Source organism: Acyrthosiphon pisum, chromosome A2, assembly GCF_005508785.2.
Source record: "Acyrthosiphon pisum isolate AL4f chromosome A2, pea_aphid_22Mar2018_4r6ur, whole genome shotgun sequence".
NCBI lineage: Eukaryota > Metazoa > Arthropoda > Insecta > Hemiptera > Aphididae > Acyrthosiphon > Acyrthosiphon pisum.
In genome coordinates, this window is record NC_042495.1 from 96,492,847 (window position 1) to 96,516,949 (window position 24,103).

Genomic DNA, 24,103 nt, shown 5'->3' on the forward strand with positions numbered 1-24,103 from the left:
TGCACGTGTGTTAGGGTAAGACAGAAAATGGACGCTTCCAATCCCCTTAAGGACTATAATTGTTATAAATGTGTTAGGTACTCAAAAATACTAATCATTCAAATTTTGATATAGATGCATCAATTAATATTTTCCAAAATATCATCTGCTTAGACATGTACAGTAGAAAAGGATAGTTTGCAAGACACTCCTTAAACAATAAAAAAAGTGTTTAAAAATTTGGCGCTTTCGGTGAATAAAAAAATTGTAATAAACGCTCTGATCAAGAATGAAAAAGGGATGAGCATACTGTTGGATCACCCTGTATGCATGTAATATATACATATGTATATTATATTATATTATATACGCGTTCATTGCGTTTCCACCTAACTCCTGGCTGCCACCATTTTGTGTGTCGCTCCCTTTCCACATCCCCCTCCACCGCCAACGATTACACCAACGAGGGTCTTTACACACCTGCCGCTTAAATACAATTTATATAGATATAAATACATATAAATATATATATATATATATATATATATATGTATATGGCATATACAATATGTATACATATATATCGTGGATAAAACACGAGCGCAATTCACAGCGTTTGCGAGTTTGTACATGATATTTTGTGCGGTGTGTGCGTGTTGCGGTAACCGATTATAAAATACGTTGGATAGGGCGCGCGTTATGCGTGAAAGGTAGGCGTTGTACATAGGTAGTAAAATATGTGTGTGTGTGTACGGTATAGGTGGGGTTGGCCTGTATCGGAGGGTTGGTAAAAAGCTAATATTTAACATCCCGCCGCGTCTAGATCATAATTATACGATATTACATTTTGACCAATCATCCGTTGTATAATAATACGTATTATAATGTGAGGTATAAGGTATATTTACAAGGTGATCCGTATAAGTGCCTATACATACTCATCGCTGTTTTAACTGTTTTGAAAATATAAATATATTTTACTTTTTTGAATGATTAAATACAATTCTGTAGATTTCATAATATCCCTATGTCGCATATTATTAATCGTATAATATTTTTCGGACTATTTCACGATAAGTACATAAAAATCAAATTTCAAACGAGTAGTAAATTAATTATAAATACTTAAATTTTGATGAGCGGTGAATAAAGTAGGTACCTACTTGCAAAATATTGGTCCACCACTCCGCTCAACAAAACTTAAAATTACACTTGAAATATAAATAACACTTAATTAATAATGAACTATACTTATTGAAAATTCAATTTTTATGTACCTATCGAAGTAGGAACTCTAAAAAATACAATTTTTTTGGAATTAAAAATCAAAAATTTGTATTATGATTCAAAAAAGTAAAAAAACTGGAAAATAAAACATTGGTTTATAATTATAATCTGTAAAATAAATTATTTTTTTTTTCAAAAACGTTGGGTCTTGCGAAGACTTAAAATAATATTTTCAATAAAGTCAATACTTTTTGAAATAATCGGTAAGATATATGAACCAAGATCACCTTGTATAATAGCAGTGAACCATTAACAGCAGACCCACATCAGTTGTTTGTAATATTATGTATTGGACACGACCACGCGAATAAATGACATATTGTGCATAATCGTCCATTTGCGATCTGTGTGGTTACCTTTGGTACTCAATATTTACACGCCCGCTGTGTCCCATCCGTATAGTTATAATATTTACCCGTTTATCGAATATATTGCATACTGTACAGGTGTACGTATCATAATATTATAATGCTGACGTATAATTTATACGTCAGCGTTTTCGTGAGGAAAAAAATCAGTGGTGGTTTTATATTGGATGAGAGAGAGTGATTTCCGACTTGGCCTGTGTAAATACGTTGTTACTCTAATAGAATCATAATATCATAAATGTCTTTTAACATGAAACATTTACTGCGTATAAAATATAAAAATTATTTCATATAATATTATATGTTAGGTATAAAGCAAATATGGAACACATGGACGAAAAAATAAGCGAAACGTATAAGCGTATGACGTATGCCCAAAATATTTTAGCCCTCCCCTCCCCTTTGGGGCATGTCAAGAAACACCCCTGGGAAAAAACCGCTAAGTGCGTATGTCGACGCGAAGAATAATAATATACGATGTGGAGTCAGCGGTCGAGTGGCTATAAACAGAAGCAGGGGGTGAGATATGCAAATAAAACGGTAAAAAATAAGAAGCATTCCTATGCACAGTAATTTAATCGGAAGATCGCGCTCGAACATACCTGCAGCCGACCACGAGATCACGCCAAATGGTATTACATTATTAATTTTAATTCCAACTCCGTTTGACGTGTAAAACATAATATTTATAATATTATATTGCTGGTGCGTTATTGTAAAACATTATATTATCGTGACATCGAGTTGAACACAAAGCGACCGCCGCTAGACGTTATATATCTTATGAAAATAACCAGCTTTTTATACTCCCTCTCGACCGGAAATTTATTTTAAGCCAGTTAAAAAAAAATAAGAAGAAAAGTTTATAAACGTACACAGATTTAACTTGTACCTACTTCAAAGATCATAAAAATAACACAGCTTTTTGTGTTTTTTCTTTGCTCCGATGTTCTATACGCATTCACGATTTAAGAACAAGTGACGAACAACTTGTTTTACGTACATTTTGTTTAAGCTTAAATCATCAAAACTCAAAAAACACATTTTTTAGCAATGTATTATTACCTATTATAATATTACTTAACATATGTTACATGAAGTCCGTTTTTAATATTCATACTTTATTAAATAATGTATACGTTGTAATCTGTTATACTTATTGATAGCTATGTTTTTAAAATCGACATTTTTTTCATTAGTCATTACAATATTAGAGTGAGAAATGTTTGTTTTATTTAATTAGAACAAATGAGTTTAGTGGCCTATAGATTTATTTTTGTCATGTGACAATACATTTACTTTCGATAGGTTATTTTGAATATATTTTTACACATCCAATTTATGTAAAAACATTCAAATGAATATAATAAAATAAATGTACATAAAATCGAAAACTAAATAATTTCTCAATTATTATTACAAACAATAGATTTCGACGAGAACAATGGAATGGCATACATTCTTAACTGCCCGTAATTTCATTTACAAGAGCCAATATCTGTTAAACATTGAAAACGTCTGAATTTATCGTCGAAATAGAACTAAAGACCGTCGTGGTATTTTTGCCAAAATTCGATAAAACGATATTAGCAGTTATTAACATTAAAAACGGTTTTATTTTTATTGTTCTCGTCGTGCACGAGGTTGATGCACTACGGAAAGGTCGTATTGAAATTTATGATCGTGACCTTTAGAGTTGTGCCAAGAGTTTATTGGCCAAAAACACCGTATAGACATATTATTATAACAATGTTAAAATTGCAATGCGTTTATCCCGTCATGATATCATATTATGTAATATACTATAATGGGAATTGTAGCTTTGTAATTTGAGTGTGCAAAAAAAATGTCATCTTCTCTTTGGTTTCAGGATCAAAATTCCTGTGCAGCGAGGTCATTGCCCCCGTGAAGAGCGAAGTGGACGATATATGCCTGTACATCATCAACTTCGAAGACCTCACGGCTCCCCCGTCGCCGGTCGAACAACCGGACCCGGCCTCTAGACTGAGTAAATGTAATGATTATAAACGCAGCTCTGTAATACGATATGACGTATGCACGTTTGTGTGTGTATAATATGTGTGTTTTAGCGTGTTTTAAATAATAATACCTATTATGTTGCTGCAGATGACCGTTTTAAACTACACAAGTGTTTGGTTGTTGTGTACCTAATTAGTAATTATATATCATATGTAATTATGTAAATCATACTAAAATAATAATAATAATAATGTGATCCCGATCGCTTTTTTACCGACTCTGTCAGCTGTAGATCGCGAAAAATCTAAATCCGATTTCGTATTATAATTTCAGTTGACAGGGCCAGACAGTCGTTCCGACAATCGTTGCGGATGAGCTCGTTTCGCGGTCGCAACGCGAGGCAGCCTGGTCGTCTAACGCCACTTCCGCATGAAGACGAGTACGACGAGGAGAGCAGCAGCACGCACCTAAAGACCCCATCCACGCCCAAAGCACCGGACTCATTGAGGCAAGTCGAGTACACGTGACTTTTCTTATTAGCATTGATATTTCATGTATTATTATAATTTCCTTATGTGAATCGGAGACCTAATGATTTTGTTTGTTTTTCAGTTTGAAGACAGCAGTGGCCGATATAACATCGACGACCACAACCAGAGTCGAGGACGAGACTACCAGTCCTCGGCCTCTATTCGTCCGACCCGAACCCCAAGTGCGTTTTGATCCACGTTTATACCTAATCGTTATAATATTGTTATGTTGTTGGCCCTGTACGTATATTAAATACTACCCAAGCTGGTGTGCAACGATACGGGGATAACGTTATTTCTAAAACAATTAAGCGCTCGGAATTTCAACTAATATTAATTTATCTTCCGCAACTTACTTTTACTATTGATTCTGCAATTTTAATATTATAGGTACATACATATTATTTTTGTTTTTGACGTGCCTTACAATGTCTTATATTATTATGTTTTTCTTTATTCGGAATATGACTTTTAAACTGTCTAATAACATGCCTTGACTTATAAGCTTAGAATAATATGCACAAGATATACACTGTACTTACTACTTACTGCAATATTATACACTTTCACAAAAAAAAAAAAATCATTATTATCTTCCGTCAATCTTAATAATATTATACGTTCAGAGGGTTCGTTCAGTAGGTATAATTACTAGATAATATTGTACAGACGTTTGTATAAACTATTATAAATTAACAAAGTTAATGAAATAATTTTAAAACGGAAACCAGAGTTTAATTTCTTAAAATGCCAAATTTGATTATAATATAATACAATTAAAAATAACAAGATTCATGAATATTAATTGCAATACCTACCTTAGAACAAAAATATATTTATGTTTTTAAAACATTCCAAAATATTTAAATTTTCAATTATTTTATCTTATAATAAAGAAATAAAGCTTTATACTATTTGAAAAATATTGATTTGATTATTAAAATAAAACAGTTCATATTTTTACCTTTTATAAATATTAATAAAGTCATATTATAATTGATTCAATTTTTAATTATCTAATTATTAAAGCTAGGAGTAAGAATAAAAGTTTTTATTGAATGAAAACTATTGATTTTTTACTGAATTAATGTATATAATATATTTTAAATTAAAAAAATTATATGATAATTTGGAATTTTAAATTTTAATTACCTAATGAAGAAGTTCTAAATTTGCTTTACATGTTATTATTTAATCTCATATATTAAAATATTAAACTAAAGAATATTTTGTTGTATGTAAAGATACTGTTCAATAATATGAAGAAATAAGTATCTAATAATGAATCATTTTAAAAGACTCAGCTTTTATATACATAATGGTTGTTTATGAGTGAACTCGCTCAAAATCATTGATAAATATTTTTAAAAATATAATGTAAATGTATGTTGGTAGTTATGTTTTTTTTCACAATCTGTAGTAAAATTCTAAATAAAACATTTCATAATGAAATGCTCGAGTAGTCAAGTGTACAGTATGGGGTTGTGTTTTTAAATACAATTTAAAAAAAAATAATAATTTCAGCAGGTATAATAATATATTATATTGTGTTGTGTACTTATTTAATCACTGCATTTTAGTGTATAATGTATATATATTTAATAAAATAACGTGTATACACATATGTTAATGACTCGCTTTATGTATATTAGTATAAAAGGTTAGTATAAAATATGATCCATTGTAAGGTTAAAATATTATTTCACTCGTAATTAAAAAACAAAAAAATGAAATAATGTTTGAAAATTAATTTTGATGTTAGGTTCATACATATTTTTTAAGAGAATAAACTTCATTGTCAGGGTATATAAACTAATGACGTTTCAGTGTACAAAAAATGTTGTGTATAAAGTTAAACGTTTATGGACTGCACACACACAAACACGTTAAACAAGATTAATGTATGCATTGGAGATTTAAAGGAGATTCGGGAAAGCTCATACAAAATTGTAAATATTTTTACATTCACGTACGGGCTTACATCACCGTTTTCTTTTTTCTAATCATTTTAACGAGTCCATTTTGAGATAGGGGTAGAATTCGCGTATATACTTCGTGCCGAAGGTTGTTCGTATGATGAAATCAACATTGTTAGGTACTTGTTTGGGTATTTGAAATAGTGCCGTCTGGTGGTATAAAATACATATAATGGCTTTAATTTTAACGCCACGCCACACTAGTGATAGTTCACTGTAAATGTGCCACAAGGGTTTCTTTTTTCGTCTGCTGTTATATTATATGCGTTGTATTTTTCTCTTATATAATAATTTCCTATTGTTCGATCGACCACTAAGTCGTAAAACAATTCCGTCATAAAGATCGGGCAGAGGCTTTGTGGAGAGAGAGACGCAAAACCCCTGTAAATCCCTTATACGCGTCTCTATAAAATCCACGTAGGTGATATATATATATTTATATACGTTTTTACTCGATGACAAAAAAAAGAAAAAGAAGAACAGGTCGTGAAAACGTTATATATATGACATAACTCATAATCAGCTCTACAGTGACCCGGTGATTACACATTTATATTCAGAAAAATAACGCAAAAGATTCAAAATACTGCCAAGTCTTGACTATTAGGTGTCAAATATTAAAATAAAACATATGATAAAACGCAAATAATTCAGACAAATAAAAACATATCAAATAATATATTATTTTTATGTGAGAAACGTGTTCGTGTTCAAACACACATTCAGTCATATTGTCATAAAAAAGACACTTATTGTACTTTAAATATAAATTTAATGTCAGCAGATTGCACATTTTTTACTTCACCTTTATCGGTAAATCTGCAGGCTTAAATATATGGATATAGACATGTAGTATAAAATATTATATAATAAATAATGCAAATAACACAAACTATGTTATAATGTTTAACATTTTTTTTTCATAAAATAATAATATCAATACTATGTAGTCTGTGTTGTATTGTAAAGTGTAGACTATTGATAAATATCTATAAAAGATAAAGTTTTTACAATTTTTAAAGTTTCAAGATCGAGCTGACGTCAGGTTTAGATCTAAATTAATATTATTAATGAGAAGGGATAGGGGGAAGTAAAACCGTCTATACAACATACTCGTATATTAAACGCATTCAAGACATTCAAAATATTATATTGATTGGTTATATTCGTGGAGTGAGGTGACAACACTATGATATGGTTCTTGAAAGGGGTTATTCAATACGTAGTTTGGAAAAATGAAAACGTGCCTAAAATATTTTGTTCTGGGTTGTTTGATTCGGATAATGCCATGTACCTAGTGGGTTTTCTGATTTCGGTTGGCTATTTATATGATACATATTAAAGTGACACAGTGTTTGGAAGAAAACGTACTTGGTAAAGTCATAAAATCTAATATTTCTTACTAGAAAAAAAAATAAAAAAAAGTGACCATCAAAAAAGCTAAAGTAATTACATTTGTACAACTATTCTATGGCAGAGGAGTGGGCTGGAGAGAACGGGTATCCCGAATTTGACTACAGTACATAAAAATTTCGCATAATAGTCGAACGCAGTCAAATTTTATTGTTGGCGTCTGAAATCGTAAAGGTGAAATGTTCGAATAAAACGAACCGATTTATAACATTTACACTGACCAACAACGTTCGGCTTAGAGATTGAACGATTTTAAACATTATATTATGTATTGTGAGCACACACTCTACTTTTCAATTTCAATTAGAATTGTGCGTTTAAGCCTCGGAGGAAATAAGAAAAATTCACAGCCTATCATGACGTTTTAAACTCATTCACAAAGAATTATAGAAAGTAAAAATACCTAATCTATATTAATAAAAATCAATTTTTGTTTGTTTGTGTGTGTGTGTATGTGAGCGATCCATAGCCGAGTCAATAATCACTGCTTAGTCACTCATAGTTCTAACATTTATTACATAGATTATCTGTATACTCGAGGATGTGAACCTCAAAGCAAAGTTTGAACATTTTTGCACTTTAGAGAAAGCCCCAGTGCTTACCAAACTTCAGGCACATGTTTAGGACAGGGTAAATCGCCGTAATTATTTAATTTGTCGCGGAAAACGTCGTACAGGATCAACTTACTAGTATTATTATAAAATAATATGCATACAATTTAAAAGTGATTTATCAAAAAATCATTGAAAATAAAAGCCATTATAACCTACTGTTTACTAACTATTCCTCTACGAATCAATCAACGTGATGGTTAAGTCCGATATGTTCATATTCTCCCGGTCAATTGAAAATTAAATATTCATCATCTTTAAGCACCCAAATATAAAACGAGCGGTATGTATCACGAATTACGTCTTGTGTTCCGTGTAAATCATTATAATTGTACCCTCATTAAGACAAATACACCCTGCGTTAGTATAAGTAGGCAGTTTATGGTCACTTAAGAGTAAAAAACCTTACCAATATGCAGCAGCAGCATGTTGGTGTACAAGTAAAACATAATATCATTAATATTATTATACCTACTTTTGTTTTTGATTACATTGTGTTTTTTTTTTTTTGTGAATAAATGTATAAAGCGCGTAATGCACAAGTGATGAGGATAAAATTCGTTGTACCGTAACTTATACGAATAATTATACATAATATATGAGATATATTGCGTTTTACGAAAACAAAATATTATGCTGTACCTACAACTTAATCTAACAATGTAAATTTCAAGGAAACTTTTCAAGCGCTTAAATATATCACGTTGTGTAACGATAATATAATAAAGCTGCACCTTACGCACACACAGTGCCCCGCGGTCTACGGTTGACTTGCAGGTCACAAAGTATCGCGGGGGGGTGGTGTGGACCGGAATAATATTGTGCAATATGGAAAGGCCATTATCTCTCCCTGGCCCGACCCCCATAAAAAAAGTCTCCATACCGCGGGACATCCTGCGGTTTGTGCAGCATAAAACGACATGTGCGCCACGTATATTTTGCAAAAATAAGTACTGAAATTTGGCTTGCAAAGGAGGAGCCCTACGTCGGTCGTTTTAAAAAAACATAATATCACAATACCTACATACCTATCTACCTATATTATACAATATATTTAATATAATATACATAATAAGGCGCTGTAACTCGATTGAGCACAGCTTACCTTTTTCTCAACCTCATTGCAGAGCAGCACAGATGCAATCGAACTATAGAAAAAATAATATTAAAATATGACACGATTGAATACAGAAATAAATGCGACGTTACCGTATTTATTATTTTTTTTGTATATATAAAATTAAACCATTATAAGTTTAAAAGAATACTTAAAAAAAAAACTGTACTGTAAATTTCAAAATATCACAAAACAATGTCAGAAAATAGTTGAGTATACATGACAACTAAGTACAGTGTAACGACTAACAGTTGAATTTAAATGGCTTTGTACTCTATAGGCTAACATAGAAAAAAATACAATTTGACATTGCACATGCAGCGTCTTAGTTAATTGTTTATTATTTTTTCTATTCTCTCAAATGGGATGTTAAAAAAAATTGACCATGCTCAATCGGGTATCACTGCCACGTTATAATAATAATATGTACGCATTGTAATTTATATAACATTTCAAAATATACGATGTGTGTGTGTGTGTGTGTGTATGTGTGTGTGTGTGGGTGTGCGCGTGTGGGTGTGATTATGGATATGCGTGTGTATGTGCATTCATTTTAGATCAGTCAACCCCACAGGACACCCGATCACCCTTCACCGCCGCGGACGCCCAACAAATCTCCGGACCGAAATCCATCATTCGGCGGCAGTCCACCCGCACGATCCAACACCGATTCTGTATGTAAGTACGTCATAATATTACAATAATGTGCATCAACAGCTCGTACGAGAACTGTTGTACATACTATTTTGTGGTTCAGTGCGTTGATTTTGTTTTTTTTTGTTTTTTCACTCTGTCCTGTTTCTATGTATTTTCTATCTTGTGTGTCTATTGCGTTTAACTACCGTTTGTGTTCATCCTTCGCATGGTTTGCTGCTATAGTGGCGTCGCGCGTTGAAAAGGACCAATTGCAAAGACCGAAACGACCACACACTATCGATATCATTACCGAAGGTATATAACAAAGATGATGACAATAATAATAATAGTAAAAACCGAATCAAAATACCCAAGACTTGATATTATATTATATATATATAAAAAAAAATACCAACAACAGCGTTGTTAATATTACATAATTATAATATAGCAGATAGTTAAACTAGAAGTGTAGTGTACTTATTATTTAGCTTTAGCGTAAGTATAATACTATAATAATACATTATAAATTTACTATAGTTGAACTTGATCGAAAATAGTACCGGCATAATATTATTTGAATGGTATTTTGTATACGCATTTATCACTGATTTAATATAATTTTGGCTGGGTTTAACGCCTACAATAAATACATAAAAAAAAAAGTTTTTGCTTTATTACAGTGGAACTTCAGTAGATAATATTAATAATAAAAAAATATTTAATATCTGGCTTTCACATTAAAAATGTAAAAGTTAAATACCAAATACATTTTGTTTGATAAATTGTACTAGTTTTAAATAATAAGTTTGCTATATATTTTACTATATGGAACTTTATTTGTTGCAAACTTTTTGATGAAAACATTTTAATTTATCAAATAACTCCAGTAATGTTTTAATTTTAAATTATTATTATTAGTCTGTTAGTGGTAGTTCATAATGTTTTTTTTTTTGGGAATGTTATTATTTAAAAATGTATACTTACAATAATCGTTCACATTTTTCTTTATTCAAATATTTGATACGGAAATTCCATTGTAACGACCTAACTATACTTAATAATTGTTATTGAGATGTAGAATTTGTAATATTATGGCTGATTACACATCACACAAACTGTAGAATAATAATATATAATTTATAAGTATTGTATTAAATACTAACTCTTTTTAGTTTGAATCTACATTTGTCTGATTGGAATTTAATTTATTCTTGAAAATGAAATAGCAAACTATACTTCGATAATCATATCATTTTGAGGATTTATGTTGCACGGATGAAGTCACTGAAATTGATCACTCAGGGATTAAAGTAAAGTGATAATATATCATATTAAAATACGATTAATAATGTTTAAAAGGGCGATTTTATATAAGATATATATTTTCTATAAAATACGGTGTATAAGTGGATTGTGTCTTTCACATGTTCATAATATTATGTACCATAAAGAATAATGTAACTTTGCATTTTTATTTTAAAATTTGAGAAATGCGTAGAGCGGTTACGCCAACTAATATTATGCAACATGTGACAGACATAAAATATAATGTTATAGGTGATGAATAAAAAAATATATTTTCATTACTATTATTGTTTTATTTAATTACAGTTTTAATTTTTAAAAGTTTTCAACTCTGTGACAATAATTTGTGTTATTATAAAACAGTTATTCTTCCTAAATTTAATTATGTTTCATAAAAATATAATACAATACACCAGAAAGATGATAAATCGTCTAATATATTAATTATATCACTGTCGTAAACTTTAACGTTTGAACGATTTAAGTAATTATTATTAACTGCGTGTTGAATGCCAAACCTAATAATTTCACAAAATATTCGAATGATTCCTTACCGTTTCGATTGACAACAGTATTATATGCTAATCGATACTGTATAAATATTAAGTAGTAAGCGAATATTGTAGTAGGTACCTAATATAAAATAATAACAACGAATTACGAACCAAATGCAATATTATAACTTAACTTAAATAAAATACAAATATTTAAATATTAAAAAAAAAAGTTTACCTATAAGAATACAATCGTTTTTAAAGCCGTAAATCAAGAAGTATGTCCACTGTATGTTAGAAATATGACATATTGACTAAATGTGCAACTTCGGTACCTATTTGTTAGTTGTTCTGTATAGATAGTTTGTAAATTGTTATACATAAATTAAAGTTGTTTATAAGCAAAGTAAAATAATAATAAAATAAGTAAAATGGAAATACAAAATATTAATACACATCACCTATACAATTCAACTATTATTAAATGTATTAATTTATTAATTCTAATAGTTTATTAATTTATTAGTTACTAGCATGCTATTACTAATTGACTAATTAATAATAATGCATGATGCGATGAGTTTTACTTAATCATATAGCCATTAAATTTTAGTTTACACCTATATAGAACATAATAATAAATTAAAATTATACTATTTTTATTGCAGTCAATTTTATTGTACTTATTAACATTTCTAAAATGGCTTTATTGAGCCAAATCTTTATTGAATATCAGGAAGTATTAAGAGGACTATTTGTTTTATCTTCAAACCAGTTACAATACCTATACCATATTTGCGTTCAGCAGAAACAATTTTGTATTGTCCGGATCAATATTAGAGTAAAATGACCTATTAGCAAACTTAAAGTAAAGAATATTATCTACGCATCTAGTAGGATTTATTGGTATTTTAATTTTAACTCAAGTTATGTACATTTTAAATTTGTAATAAGTTATACAGCTGTTAAAACTCACTTTAAAATTAAATCACCAATAAAATCATATGAAGTTCCCAAAAGACTATCCTTATCTTTAAAGTTGATGGTATAATAATTCAAGGTAACAGCGCAGAATTGGTTCTGCTAAACTCAAATTTGGCATGTTTCGTACGGGTCAGAGAAAGAGAAAACTAAGTGCATAGGTATGACATCCTCGTAAGTATTTAAATCCTCACATAATAATAATTTTAATAACGTTCACTGTCATAAACTCATTATAATATATTACTAGGTACCTACTCCAATATTATATTTATTGATAATAAAATATTACATACCAACTCTATATCAAATAAAATATAATAATAATATGACAATATAGAGTAATTTATTCAATATTTCAAAATGTTCATACTTAAATTTAATGGGCCATAATATTATAATTATGACTAGGTATCGTATAATTTTATTTTTAGTAAAATATATTGAAGCACATTATATTATAATGTTGTGAGCTAACATCCACTTATATTACATTAATTAAATAGAGATTTACTTGAAGTAAATATAAATTTTAAATTTTAAACTCTAGGACTTCAGATTTGTTTTCAACGAAAGTAGATTCAAATATTTGTACTTTTTTATCCAAGCACTAAAACGAATTGTATAATAAAACGTAATAAAGTCACAAACCACTATAATATAATAGATGTGTAATTACTATACCTTAGCTCAGCCGTGTACAGTTTAATTTTTTTAAAACTTTTTTTAATACCTACGTCGAATTTATTTTTGGTTTAATTTTTAATGGTAAGTTTAAGATCTTACCAATTATAATTAGCAATTAAACGCATTTTATACGTTAACACTAAACGCACACAGCTTTTGCCTGTAGCAAACGTTGTTTGTATTATAGCCCATCGCTGGCTTACTGTGGACGTCGGTGTATATTAATTAATGGAATTTCGTAGCCTACAGGAGCCATTTTACCGGAAAAAGTTTTCCGAACACGTCATCTGAAACCGACTTGCAGAAGTACAACACGTCAACGCTATGGGACCATTCTACGTCGTTGGGAAACCTGGCCACGGACAGCTTGAAATACAAAGTACGTGGAAATGATGTGATTACAAGCAGCTATTATTATTCTTGTTTTTTAAGGGGTAAAAATAATAGTAATAATAATAATAATAATAATAATACATTCAACAGCAGCAATAGCCGCTGAAACAATCGAATCAATCAACTCGCGCTTAAACTCCACCGCCGTGGTTTTGTCACTTTAATTTCCCAAAGACATTTATCTACCCACTTTCAATTTAATAATAATAATATATAAGACAGCATGTACCTATACTTCCTATATTATTATTATTATTATTATTATTATTATTATTCTATGAACCAAACAATAACGTAATTTATTATCAATACCGCTGATACAGGCACGGTACACATTTTGTTTTTCACACGATTAACGAACATCGCGACTATATCGACTGCATCATTGCGGCAACGGGGAAGCTGGGCGAATTTTTATTTTTGATAAATACGTTTTACATCGTCATATAGCTTACAACAACGATATTTTACTGGGAGTGGGCGTATAATATAATACAAAATAAAGTGGAAATATAGATCCGTTTTGTACGTAGGTGTCATCCATAAATGATGACTGTTAGAATTTATTCAGCAGACGTAGGTATTCCACTAAGAGTATTTTAAAGATAATATATTATAAAAACAAAATGCGTATTCGTGATAGTGCGTTTGACATCGAAGTTAGTTTCCATAGTATTCCATAACTCCGCTAATAGGAGAAGTGTGAATTACGTAACATATATTATTTAAGTCTGAAATTCCAAACCACTGAGTACCTACTGACAACATACAGGTACCTACCACTTACCTCCTACACGAATGATATTAGATTTTTTTAGGAAAAATTACATGTTAGTATGCCAAACACCGTTAAAAACCCAACCGACCTAACCTATGAAAACACATATTACACGCTGCATTTAATCCACACAATCATAGTCGAAGATACATATTATTATTATTATAACCCAGTTATAATAGAATTTCTATTACTTCTAACTACATGTATAATTGCCTACCTAGTAAATGTGCTTTTGTTTTTATATTTTGAATATTTAAATTTTTGTTTTTGATGTATTGATTACGACAATAACACTAAAGTAAGAGTATGAGTACTATAAATATTAATACAAGCTACATTATTGGAACTATATAACAGCACATTTTAGCTTAATTATGTTTTGCAATTAATTACGTTCAATGTTTGAATTTTTTTATGTGAAATTAATTCTTTAAAATTTATTAAAAAATTATTTCTCTATATATTATTGTGCATGTTGTAGGAAAAAAATTCATGAGTTATTGAAATAAAAAATAAAAGTTTATAGTGGTTAATTACATTATTTCCTATATTTTGATTTTAAGCAAATATAATTAAATTACGTTTGCCAAAATCCATAGCTCTGTTTTATTAAATAATTAATACCTATACAGCTATACTAGTATACAACACTGTTTCATTATTGGTACAAATAAATATAATTATAGAAGTAAACTGAACATTATTAGTCTTAAAATAATGTGTTTTTTTTTTGTTTGAAAAAGCACTATTAATTTCTGTACAAACAATTTAAGATCAAATAAAAAAAAAATTAAATAGTTACCTAACTTTATAAGTTAGATTTAGCTTAACGTATAAAACATTTGAATATTGATACAATATGTTTGTTAGTAGGTATGACAAAAAAAACGTATGTTTAACATTAATTTTGTTTGTAACATTTCTTTCGTAGGTTATATCATGGGTGGAGATTGGCATACCTCCCAAAAATATTCAAAGCCCCCCTCCACAAAAATTCAATCCGATATTTACCAATGGGTTACACTATACGTGTCGGATCTATAAACTAAAATTTCTTTATTGAAAATCCAACAAAATATAATCTTAAACTATTTTTTTCCGAAATGGATACACCTACTACTGCAGTAACGACGTGTCGTTTACCGTTTGATTTTATTTTCACAAAATTTTGAAACCTGTTCCTGATTGGTGTCTGATTTTAATTATATCATAACAATTGATACGTATAATAATATAAACACTCAAAATAGGTGTGAGCTGTAGCCTGTACGTACATAATATGCTCAAAGTCTGTACAATAACAAAACAAAATATAATAAATCGTATGGTAATATATAGGTAATACATATAACACGGGAACGTAAAGTTTTTTTTTGGTTGACAGTTTTATCACTTCACATTGGCCTGGCGCGCGAAACATTTTAAGAGTAAATAATAATATATTATATAAGCAGCTGTACGTCGGCGGGTAGTCATAATATTATATTATATCGCAGAAGTTTGGTGGATCGAAAAGTAATGGACGTTTTCTATAGGGTAAACATAATAACGTTATAATGAGAAGTGAGAAAACACAAAATAAAAAAATAGAATAAAGAAGTGCATACGAAAAGATATATCTATATTGATGTCCGAGCCACGTTGAACACCGTGGGGAGGCGAGAAAGGGAGGGCCGACGTCCTTTTCTCAAAACGAATAAACGTCGTCGTTAAAAAATCGCACTTCTACTTTTTTTTTCTCCGACATTGTTAACGATTCATGACCGGCCTAATGAACGCGTTCCTCTGTTATTTGGTCCGCGGCCAAAATACCCACACACACACACACACACACACACACACACACACACACATGCATGCAATAATAACGATGCGCCTTTCAATCACAATTTGTGTTCTGCTATTATTTTTCACATGATATACAGATTACAGTATCGTCATTTTTCTTCTTCTCCTTCTTCTTCCTTTTCTTCTTCTTCTTCTCATAGTCTTCTTCTATGCTCGTTTCATTACGTTATTATGTTTAATTTTAGACGTTATGTTCACCGCGTATAAATTATTATTTTTTCCGTAGGAACGATGATATAATATTATGTACCTATATATGCTATTATTATTATATACATATTTAATAAACGAGTGTTGTGCGCGTACAGGTCTGAGAATAATATATGACGTAGGTATCCGGCGTGGCACTAAAACGATGACATCGGCTGACGTGCGCAGGTGGGATAAAAGGAGACATTTCTCACTACCCTCGCGCACCGCCCCTGTAGAGAAAGTTTCGCCCGACATATTGTGTTGACATCATGATGGACATTTCACCCTTAAAAAAATTCAAAATGAAAATAACAAAATCAGTATATAATTGATCAGCTTAAAATACACTTATTACCCGAAATAACTATTAGTATCCAGGGAGTTTGATACACGGGGTGATTCATCCAAAATCCACATGTTTCCCTTTAAAATTAACTGTACATAACTTCTTAGTTTTAAATATACTTTAGGACCATACTTTCAAATACTTAGTTTTATTAGGTACGTTTTTATAAAAAGCGCTCTGTGCTAGTATAAACTTTTTTTAAAATATTTTTTTGTACTAAAGTACATGATTTTTTTGAAAATGTCGATGTACCTAAACCAAAATTTGCCAGAAAAGTTCCTGAGTTAGTTGAAATGTATATACTAAAGATAATAGAACTCAAAAATGGTCTTACAAAACTATAAGATATATTACGTAATATTGATTAATCTATGTAATAGTAGTATAGTACCTATATATATAATATATATTATCCAAAAAATATTTTATAGATAAATTACTGTAATTTTTAAATTATTATAGAACCTACATCTTACAAACTTATACAAAGTACACTAAGTTCAATAAATAAAAAACCGTCTGGTTCATAACAGTTTACAGGAATAATAGGTGATTTTCAATTAAAAAAAATTTTAAAACCATTACAGGGTGGGTATGCATAATTTTTAAGATTGTATAAGATAAGGTCATTATAAGTATAAGTGTCTAAAAATTCCAAAATTTAGTTAGTGAATCATTTTATTATTTATATAACACGTTCGTAAAATCACTCTGTATATCTCAATATAAACTGTTTGATTACACAAACGTACGGAGTGATTCTAATTTCTAATAAAAACTACTAGTTTTATGCCGTTATTGCAGTTGCTGTATTATAATAAACCATAAAGTGATGCTTTAAATTTCGGTATTCTACGACTCGAAAATATTTAACCTAAATTCGATTAAAGTCAAGAATAAAGCGTGGGGTAAATCAAATTTGAAAATAAAGCTTGTAAATATTTCCAAGGGAAAATGTCTGTTCGAGGAAGAGAGAAATATCCAACATTCTGTCATATGCAGTGTTAGCAAATACGTCTTCGCCACCACCGACCATTACGCAAGTTTCAGCGGGTGGAATCCCGAAATTCAACAACGATTTAGCGCCAAAAACGTCTGCTGTAATAACGTCACTCTGAGCGCACATCGGATAACATTACCGTGGAATACCGTCACTTATTATTATAACCATGGGCGGATATGCATTTTTTGCTTTAGGAAAAATGTTTAAAAAGCCACACGCGATAATAGCACAAAATATGCCTCATCATAAAAGCGAACTACAAAAAATGACACAACGAATTTGTTGAACATAATATTATGATATATTTTTAATTTTATAACATGATATATTTATATATATTTCAATAATAGTCACTCTCCACAACAACACATTTTTACTACACGTTCTAACTTCTAATAAATATTTTAAACAATATTAAAAAAAAATTTTTTAAAAATTTACTATTTTTTGTATATCATAAAGTTACAAGTTTAGTATATGATGTTAATATACACAATTATACGTATAAAACTCAGTACCTACATTTCTGGGGCCATCCTAAGTTAGGGCCTATAAGGGAAATCCCTATTTCTTTATTATATAGGCCTATCCGCCACCGTAAATTTATAATATTATATAGGTTACTCGTCAGTCTACCAAACTATTAACGGGCTCTATCCAAACTTAAATACGAGTTTGAAACCGTTTACTGCAATGCTCCGTGGCGAGTCGTAAAATTAATAATAACCGTGTCCGTCGCACATAATAAAATAGCTGTAATTAGATTTCATCCTCGACGCGATATTACTATTATTATTATTATTTTTATTAATACCGTACGCGATTATCGATAAAAACACATGCATTTAGACAAGCGGTTTGAGTGATTTACGAACGATATTATTATGTTATTACGAATGATAATATTCTGCGTTGCGTTTGAAATAATTAATTACGATACCGACCAAGTACTGCAAACCTATTGGAGAATATTAGGAATGTACTTAATATATAGAGCTATGATGATTCGTCAATGTTAGTGATTGATATAGATACCTATTAATCTATCCGTAATCCATACGTTTCATAATTTGTAGAGATTGACTGAGTATAATAAATACTCTACATTCACTAAAACATCTACTTTATATTTTGTTAAGGCCATTTTGAAGGACTAGTGTTCTCTATAGTATAAACATTTCGATAAGTCAGAAAACACTCTTTCAAATTTTGATTTAGTTAAGCCAAAATAAAAATAAAATAATAATATGCTTAAAAATACTACTAACTTTGACTACGTAATAATACTTTACTCAAATTGTATAAAAAAATCTAAAGGATTGAAAATAGTATAGTCCTTGAGTACCTAAATATATTTTTGAAAACTTCGAAAGTCAAAATTTGAATAAATTCATTGTTAAAGAAAAAAATTGGAGTGAACATGCTTAGTAAACGACCCCGTACATACGGACCTTATAAGTTATAAATTTCTGCACGCGCTCGGGCTTTATTTAACACTTTAATTATAACAATATACTGTTACAGTCTCACGAACCTTTCAATTTCACATTATACTTATTCAATAGTAATAATATGCTTGTATTATAATATATTATGATCTGTACAAAGCCCCGCTTGATTTATATTCACCATCAGCTCTGTTCTCGAATCGAAACGGCGCCATACGGTTTTCATTTTAAATGTAATTATCATGACCTACCTGCGTTTTGTTTCACATTCCATTCGAGTTCCATTTGGTTCATTTTGTTCGCACCCGTTGATAAGTTTTTCCGTTTCGACGGTAATGTAATATTAAATAGTAAATACGTTTATAATAATTTATTGTTACACCCGACTTTTGTTCTGCTTTACAATCACCGCGAACAATTATCCAGTATCGTTAATATTGATTAAAATCTTCACTCTTAATATTCATTTTCCTCGAACAATAGTCGTTCAACATCAGAAGCTATAATATTACTATACAATCCTTTACGCTGTCATAAAAAAAAATAAGCCTTACTACAGTTACCGCGTGTCATTTAATATTACGTATTGGAGGTATAATATAGTATACGTAATATACCTCCCACATAAATTGACATAATACTGTACATTATACATATGAAAATAAGATCGATGACTATAGTTTAACACCAAAGTCTAAAAGTTATATGGGTAGTCGATAATTGTTTTCAAATAAAATAATAAATTACCGAATCAATTAATAATTGTACCGCGGCCGGTACTATATATTATGCCTCTATTATGTAAGTAGTTAATGTGTTAGCGCTTTTATTTTTTTTTGTCTAAATGCTTAATTTGTAGTGCACATATAGTGCGTAATGTAGTAGTAATTATTGCTTGGAATTTTTTTCACACACGACACACACTTATAAACCATATTAAATTTTATTCGCCTACCTATATGGCGAAGACCAAATATAATAATAATATTATAGTATTATACTACACTAAACGTCAGTATATTTAGACGTGCAGAAACGATGATTTGATAACGTGATGCTACTTCCACTGTTAAATATTGTTCTAGTATTCCATCCAAGACAATGGGTCAGCGAAATTCTTTCAAGGGGCTCTGCACACGCCAAACATGGGAGAAAAAGTGGCTCAGGTAAATAAATCAATATAATAATAATATCTATTTATTTCATTATTATTAGTAATACGATACTATACATCATATAATAATTGTAGTATGGAAATTTAAATACGGTTTGAAAATGTTTGCAGTGTACGTGTACATGTACTGCAGTATGGTCCGTAAAATCTTTACGAACATTATTGGTGTTAAATATATATTTGTATAGTATAATTGTCATTTACTATACCTATTATGTATGTTAATACAATATATTATAATATTCGGTGTATAATTTCTATCTGTCAGTTATTTACCATATTACCAGTGAAAAGTAAATATAGAATAGGCCCGATGCGACGACGGATTTATTTAACTTTTTATTTACGTAAATCAATATTTTTTTATGATAAGTCATAATTTCAATCGACAGAAGTCAGTTTTTTATTTCAGGACGTGTAGAACTCATTGTCCTCGTTATAATCGAATTCGTAAGCACAACAGTGTTATGAAATGTCTAACCAACATTGGAAAACATACCTATATTTATGACTCGAGAACGTATACTATTTTGGATATTTTTAATTAATCCAATTAGCTCAGCAGTTTTAAGTTTTATAAAAAACTGCGATTTTCGTAGAAAATAAAACTGCAAAAATAACAAGTTACGTTTTGTTTTTAACGCATTAGATTAGACTATTTTACGCTTTAAATTCAATTTTTTATGTTAAAAAGTTAGGTATTATGAATTAAAACCAACTAAGAAAAGTTACATTAAAAGTAACTTTCAAATTTAACTTTAATTTTCTAACTAGTTAGTGGCCAGTTGTACCAGTTGGAGTATTATAAATTGTAAATTTATTTACATGTACAAACACAAATAATATTCATTCTAAATTATATATATGTGTGTGTGTGTAACTCACAAACTGATTAACTATAATATATATATATAATAAGTAATAATTCTAGACACTTTAAATGTTTACCAAAATATTTATATTATCATGGTAATATTTTTGAATTTTTTTTACTCTTTTTGAGTTATTTATAGCTTGAAAAACTATTCAAATTTTGTAGTTTTTTTTAAAACTATTGTCGATAAAAACTTTTCACGAAGTAAAAAGCTTGAAAATGTATTACAAGGGTCCTCATAAGATGTTTTAATAGTATTTTAAAAATATTAAAGATACATAGGCATGGTTATTTTATATACATTTAAAATTATTTAAATGTGCTAATTATTTATTTTTATAGTTAACATTAGACATTTTAATTGTAGATTACTATTATTTACTACTATTTGATATTCAGCGGTAAATTACCGAATTTATCAAGATTTTTGATTATGTCGGAACTGGCTTCTTAATTTTTTATCAAAACATCTGTTTGGTAGATATGCCGTAATCATGGCGTTCAATGCTAATGTTATCTGAAATTCAGAAACCGTAACGATGTCCACCTGTCCACCTTTTTTGTTTAAAATAAGTACAATTTTTTAATAAAAATGCTAAATATACAATACATATAAAATAATAATAAATATACCTTTACAATATTACTTGATTAGTGATGACGTATGGTATCAGCGTACGGTAGAAAACGTAGATAATAAAAAATACCTATGTGTCTATGTAATGTGATTTTATCGTATTATTTTGATAATCATAAAAAAATTAATAATAATATGAAAGTTTATTGCAAAAAATTTTGAAACTGTATACAGAGGCGTCACCTGTCCGCCAAATTCACAATCAACAAACCATTTACATTTCACTAAGTGCAGAAAGCTTATAGCTGTCGACATCTCACCGTCACGAGAATCGGAATAAATTGAATTACACTTTCGTACTTTTTCTTTTAAAAGCGTATAAATAGATGTATATATTATGTTTTTTTTGTCTCAATGAACTACGGTTGCTGACAAAAGAAGAAAAAGAATCGCGCTTTAGCTTTCAAAGTTTTAACAATGTTAATCTATTTTTATATTTTTTTCCTTTACTTATTTTCTGTCAAAACGTAATTATCTATTTAAAAAACAGCAGCTTGGAATTTTCATCGCTTTGGAGAAAATTGATAATTTATTACAATCAAATGTAATAAAATATATTATGCACAATTTAATTACGCGTACTTGATGTTTATATTAATTATAGATGCTGAGTATAGTAATTTATTAAGTCGGGATTTTAATATTAATTCGGCTCAGAGATAATTTATAATTTTTTTAATTTATTTTTTAGTTACACTCAGATATTATGTACCTAATTCTTCTAATTAATGAAACATGACTGCAATATTATAATTAATTTTCATCTCAACAAACTGATTATTTTACCATATTACAAATTTCCAGGTAATATTTAATATAGTACCTACATCATTATCATAAATGGTATTTAAATTAATTTAATCGCCTGGGTGTTAATATTAAAAATTTAAATAATATTTTTTTTTTAAGTTACTAGAAAATATTTAAGTATGATACAAAGTTATGAAATCGATAGAACAGCGAAAACTTTTAAAATTTAATATTAATGTTATATTTTAAAATCATTCTAATACCAGCGTGTTATAAAAAAAATATAAATATATTAAAATACTATGCTTAAGCTTTCGCGTTGCATTCGAAAATCGTAACAAAATAACAACGAGCTTGTTAATATTAAATGTAACATCAAATGGAAACGTACGTTATGTTGATTAATGTTTATTTAAATATTTAACGTTTGAAAGATAATAATCACCATTCGCTATCGGTCCAACGGCGACATATATAGGCAATTTAGGTACACCCGTACATGCGACGTAATAATTTTAATTTTCAAACTTAATTATATTATATTGTGACATACCTACTGAAATATATATTGGGTGTATCTTATGTCATTCTACGCGGGGTTTTTTTAACGATTAGGGATCGATGACATAGAATTTTGTTAAAACAAAAAAAGACGTGTTTCTTTATTTTTAGCAAGCAATTTTTTTTTATAACAATTTCAAAATTTTTAAACACGCAGGTGTATCAATAGCAAAATCAACTTTATTTTTTCAAATAATAACAATTATATTTTTTAATGGATTCCGATAAAGCTTTTTTTTTCTGAAAATTTTGATAGTCACATCATCAACTTTAGTTCCCTAGTTTATTAGTTATGGTTCTCTAAAGCTTAGTAAAATATGCATTAATACTTTTAATTTAAATAATTGGTATAGGTTTAATTTACAAGAGCTAAATAATTTTTTCTTATAACTAACTTTTATAACTTGAAATTTGAACCATAAGTTCCCTATATTGGTAGGTATCGCATGCAAATTATGAATTTAGCAGTTATAATTCTTTAAGAATTGTTTAATAATCATACATATCTAAAATATTAATGTCAACAATCGAATACCATTAACCTTTATTACTTTATCCACCTAATAAAGAATTCAAATTTATGATATTGTAAGAAAAGTGACTATGAAGTAATTAATTACGATTACCTATAATTACAAATTATAATAATAATACTGATTTTGATGATTGTATGTTAAAATAAAAATAATGAACACTATGTTTACCAACAATTTGTTTGTTTTTTTTTTT

The 24,103-nt window shown here is 29.2% G+C and overlaps 1 protein-coding gene across 8 annotated transcripts in view; it reads left to right on the forward strand.

Annotated features, from left to right (window-relative positions):
* The window catches only part of LOC100169516 (potassium voltage-gated channel unc-103), a 137,003-nt gene that overhangs the window by 68,366 nt on the left and 44,534 nt on the right, over positions 1–24,103 (forward strand). For 6 of the 8 annotated variants that reach the window (XM_016800727.2, XM_016800726.2, XM_008180204.3 and 3 more), the window contains 7 exons: positions 3,505–3,648; positions 3,948–4,122; positions 4,227–4,326; positions 9,819–9,939; positions 10,141–10,212; positions 13,610–13,746; positions 20,464–20,544. In XM_016800727.2, the coding sequence (XP_016656216.1) occupies positions 3,505–3,648; positions 3,948–4,122; positions 4,227–4,326; positions 9,819–9,939; positions 10,141–10,212; positions 13,610–13,746; positions 20,464–20,544 (830 nt within the window). The remainder of the gene's footprint in view (positions 1–3,504; positions 3,649–3,947; positions 4,123–4,226; positions 4,327–9,818; positions 9,940–10,140; positions 10,213–13,609; positions 13,747–20,463; positions 20,545–24,103) is intronic. The other 2 variants (XM_016800725.2, XM_003241358.4) reach the window with 2 other exon arrangements.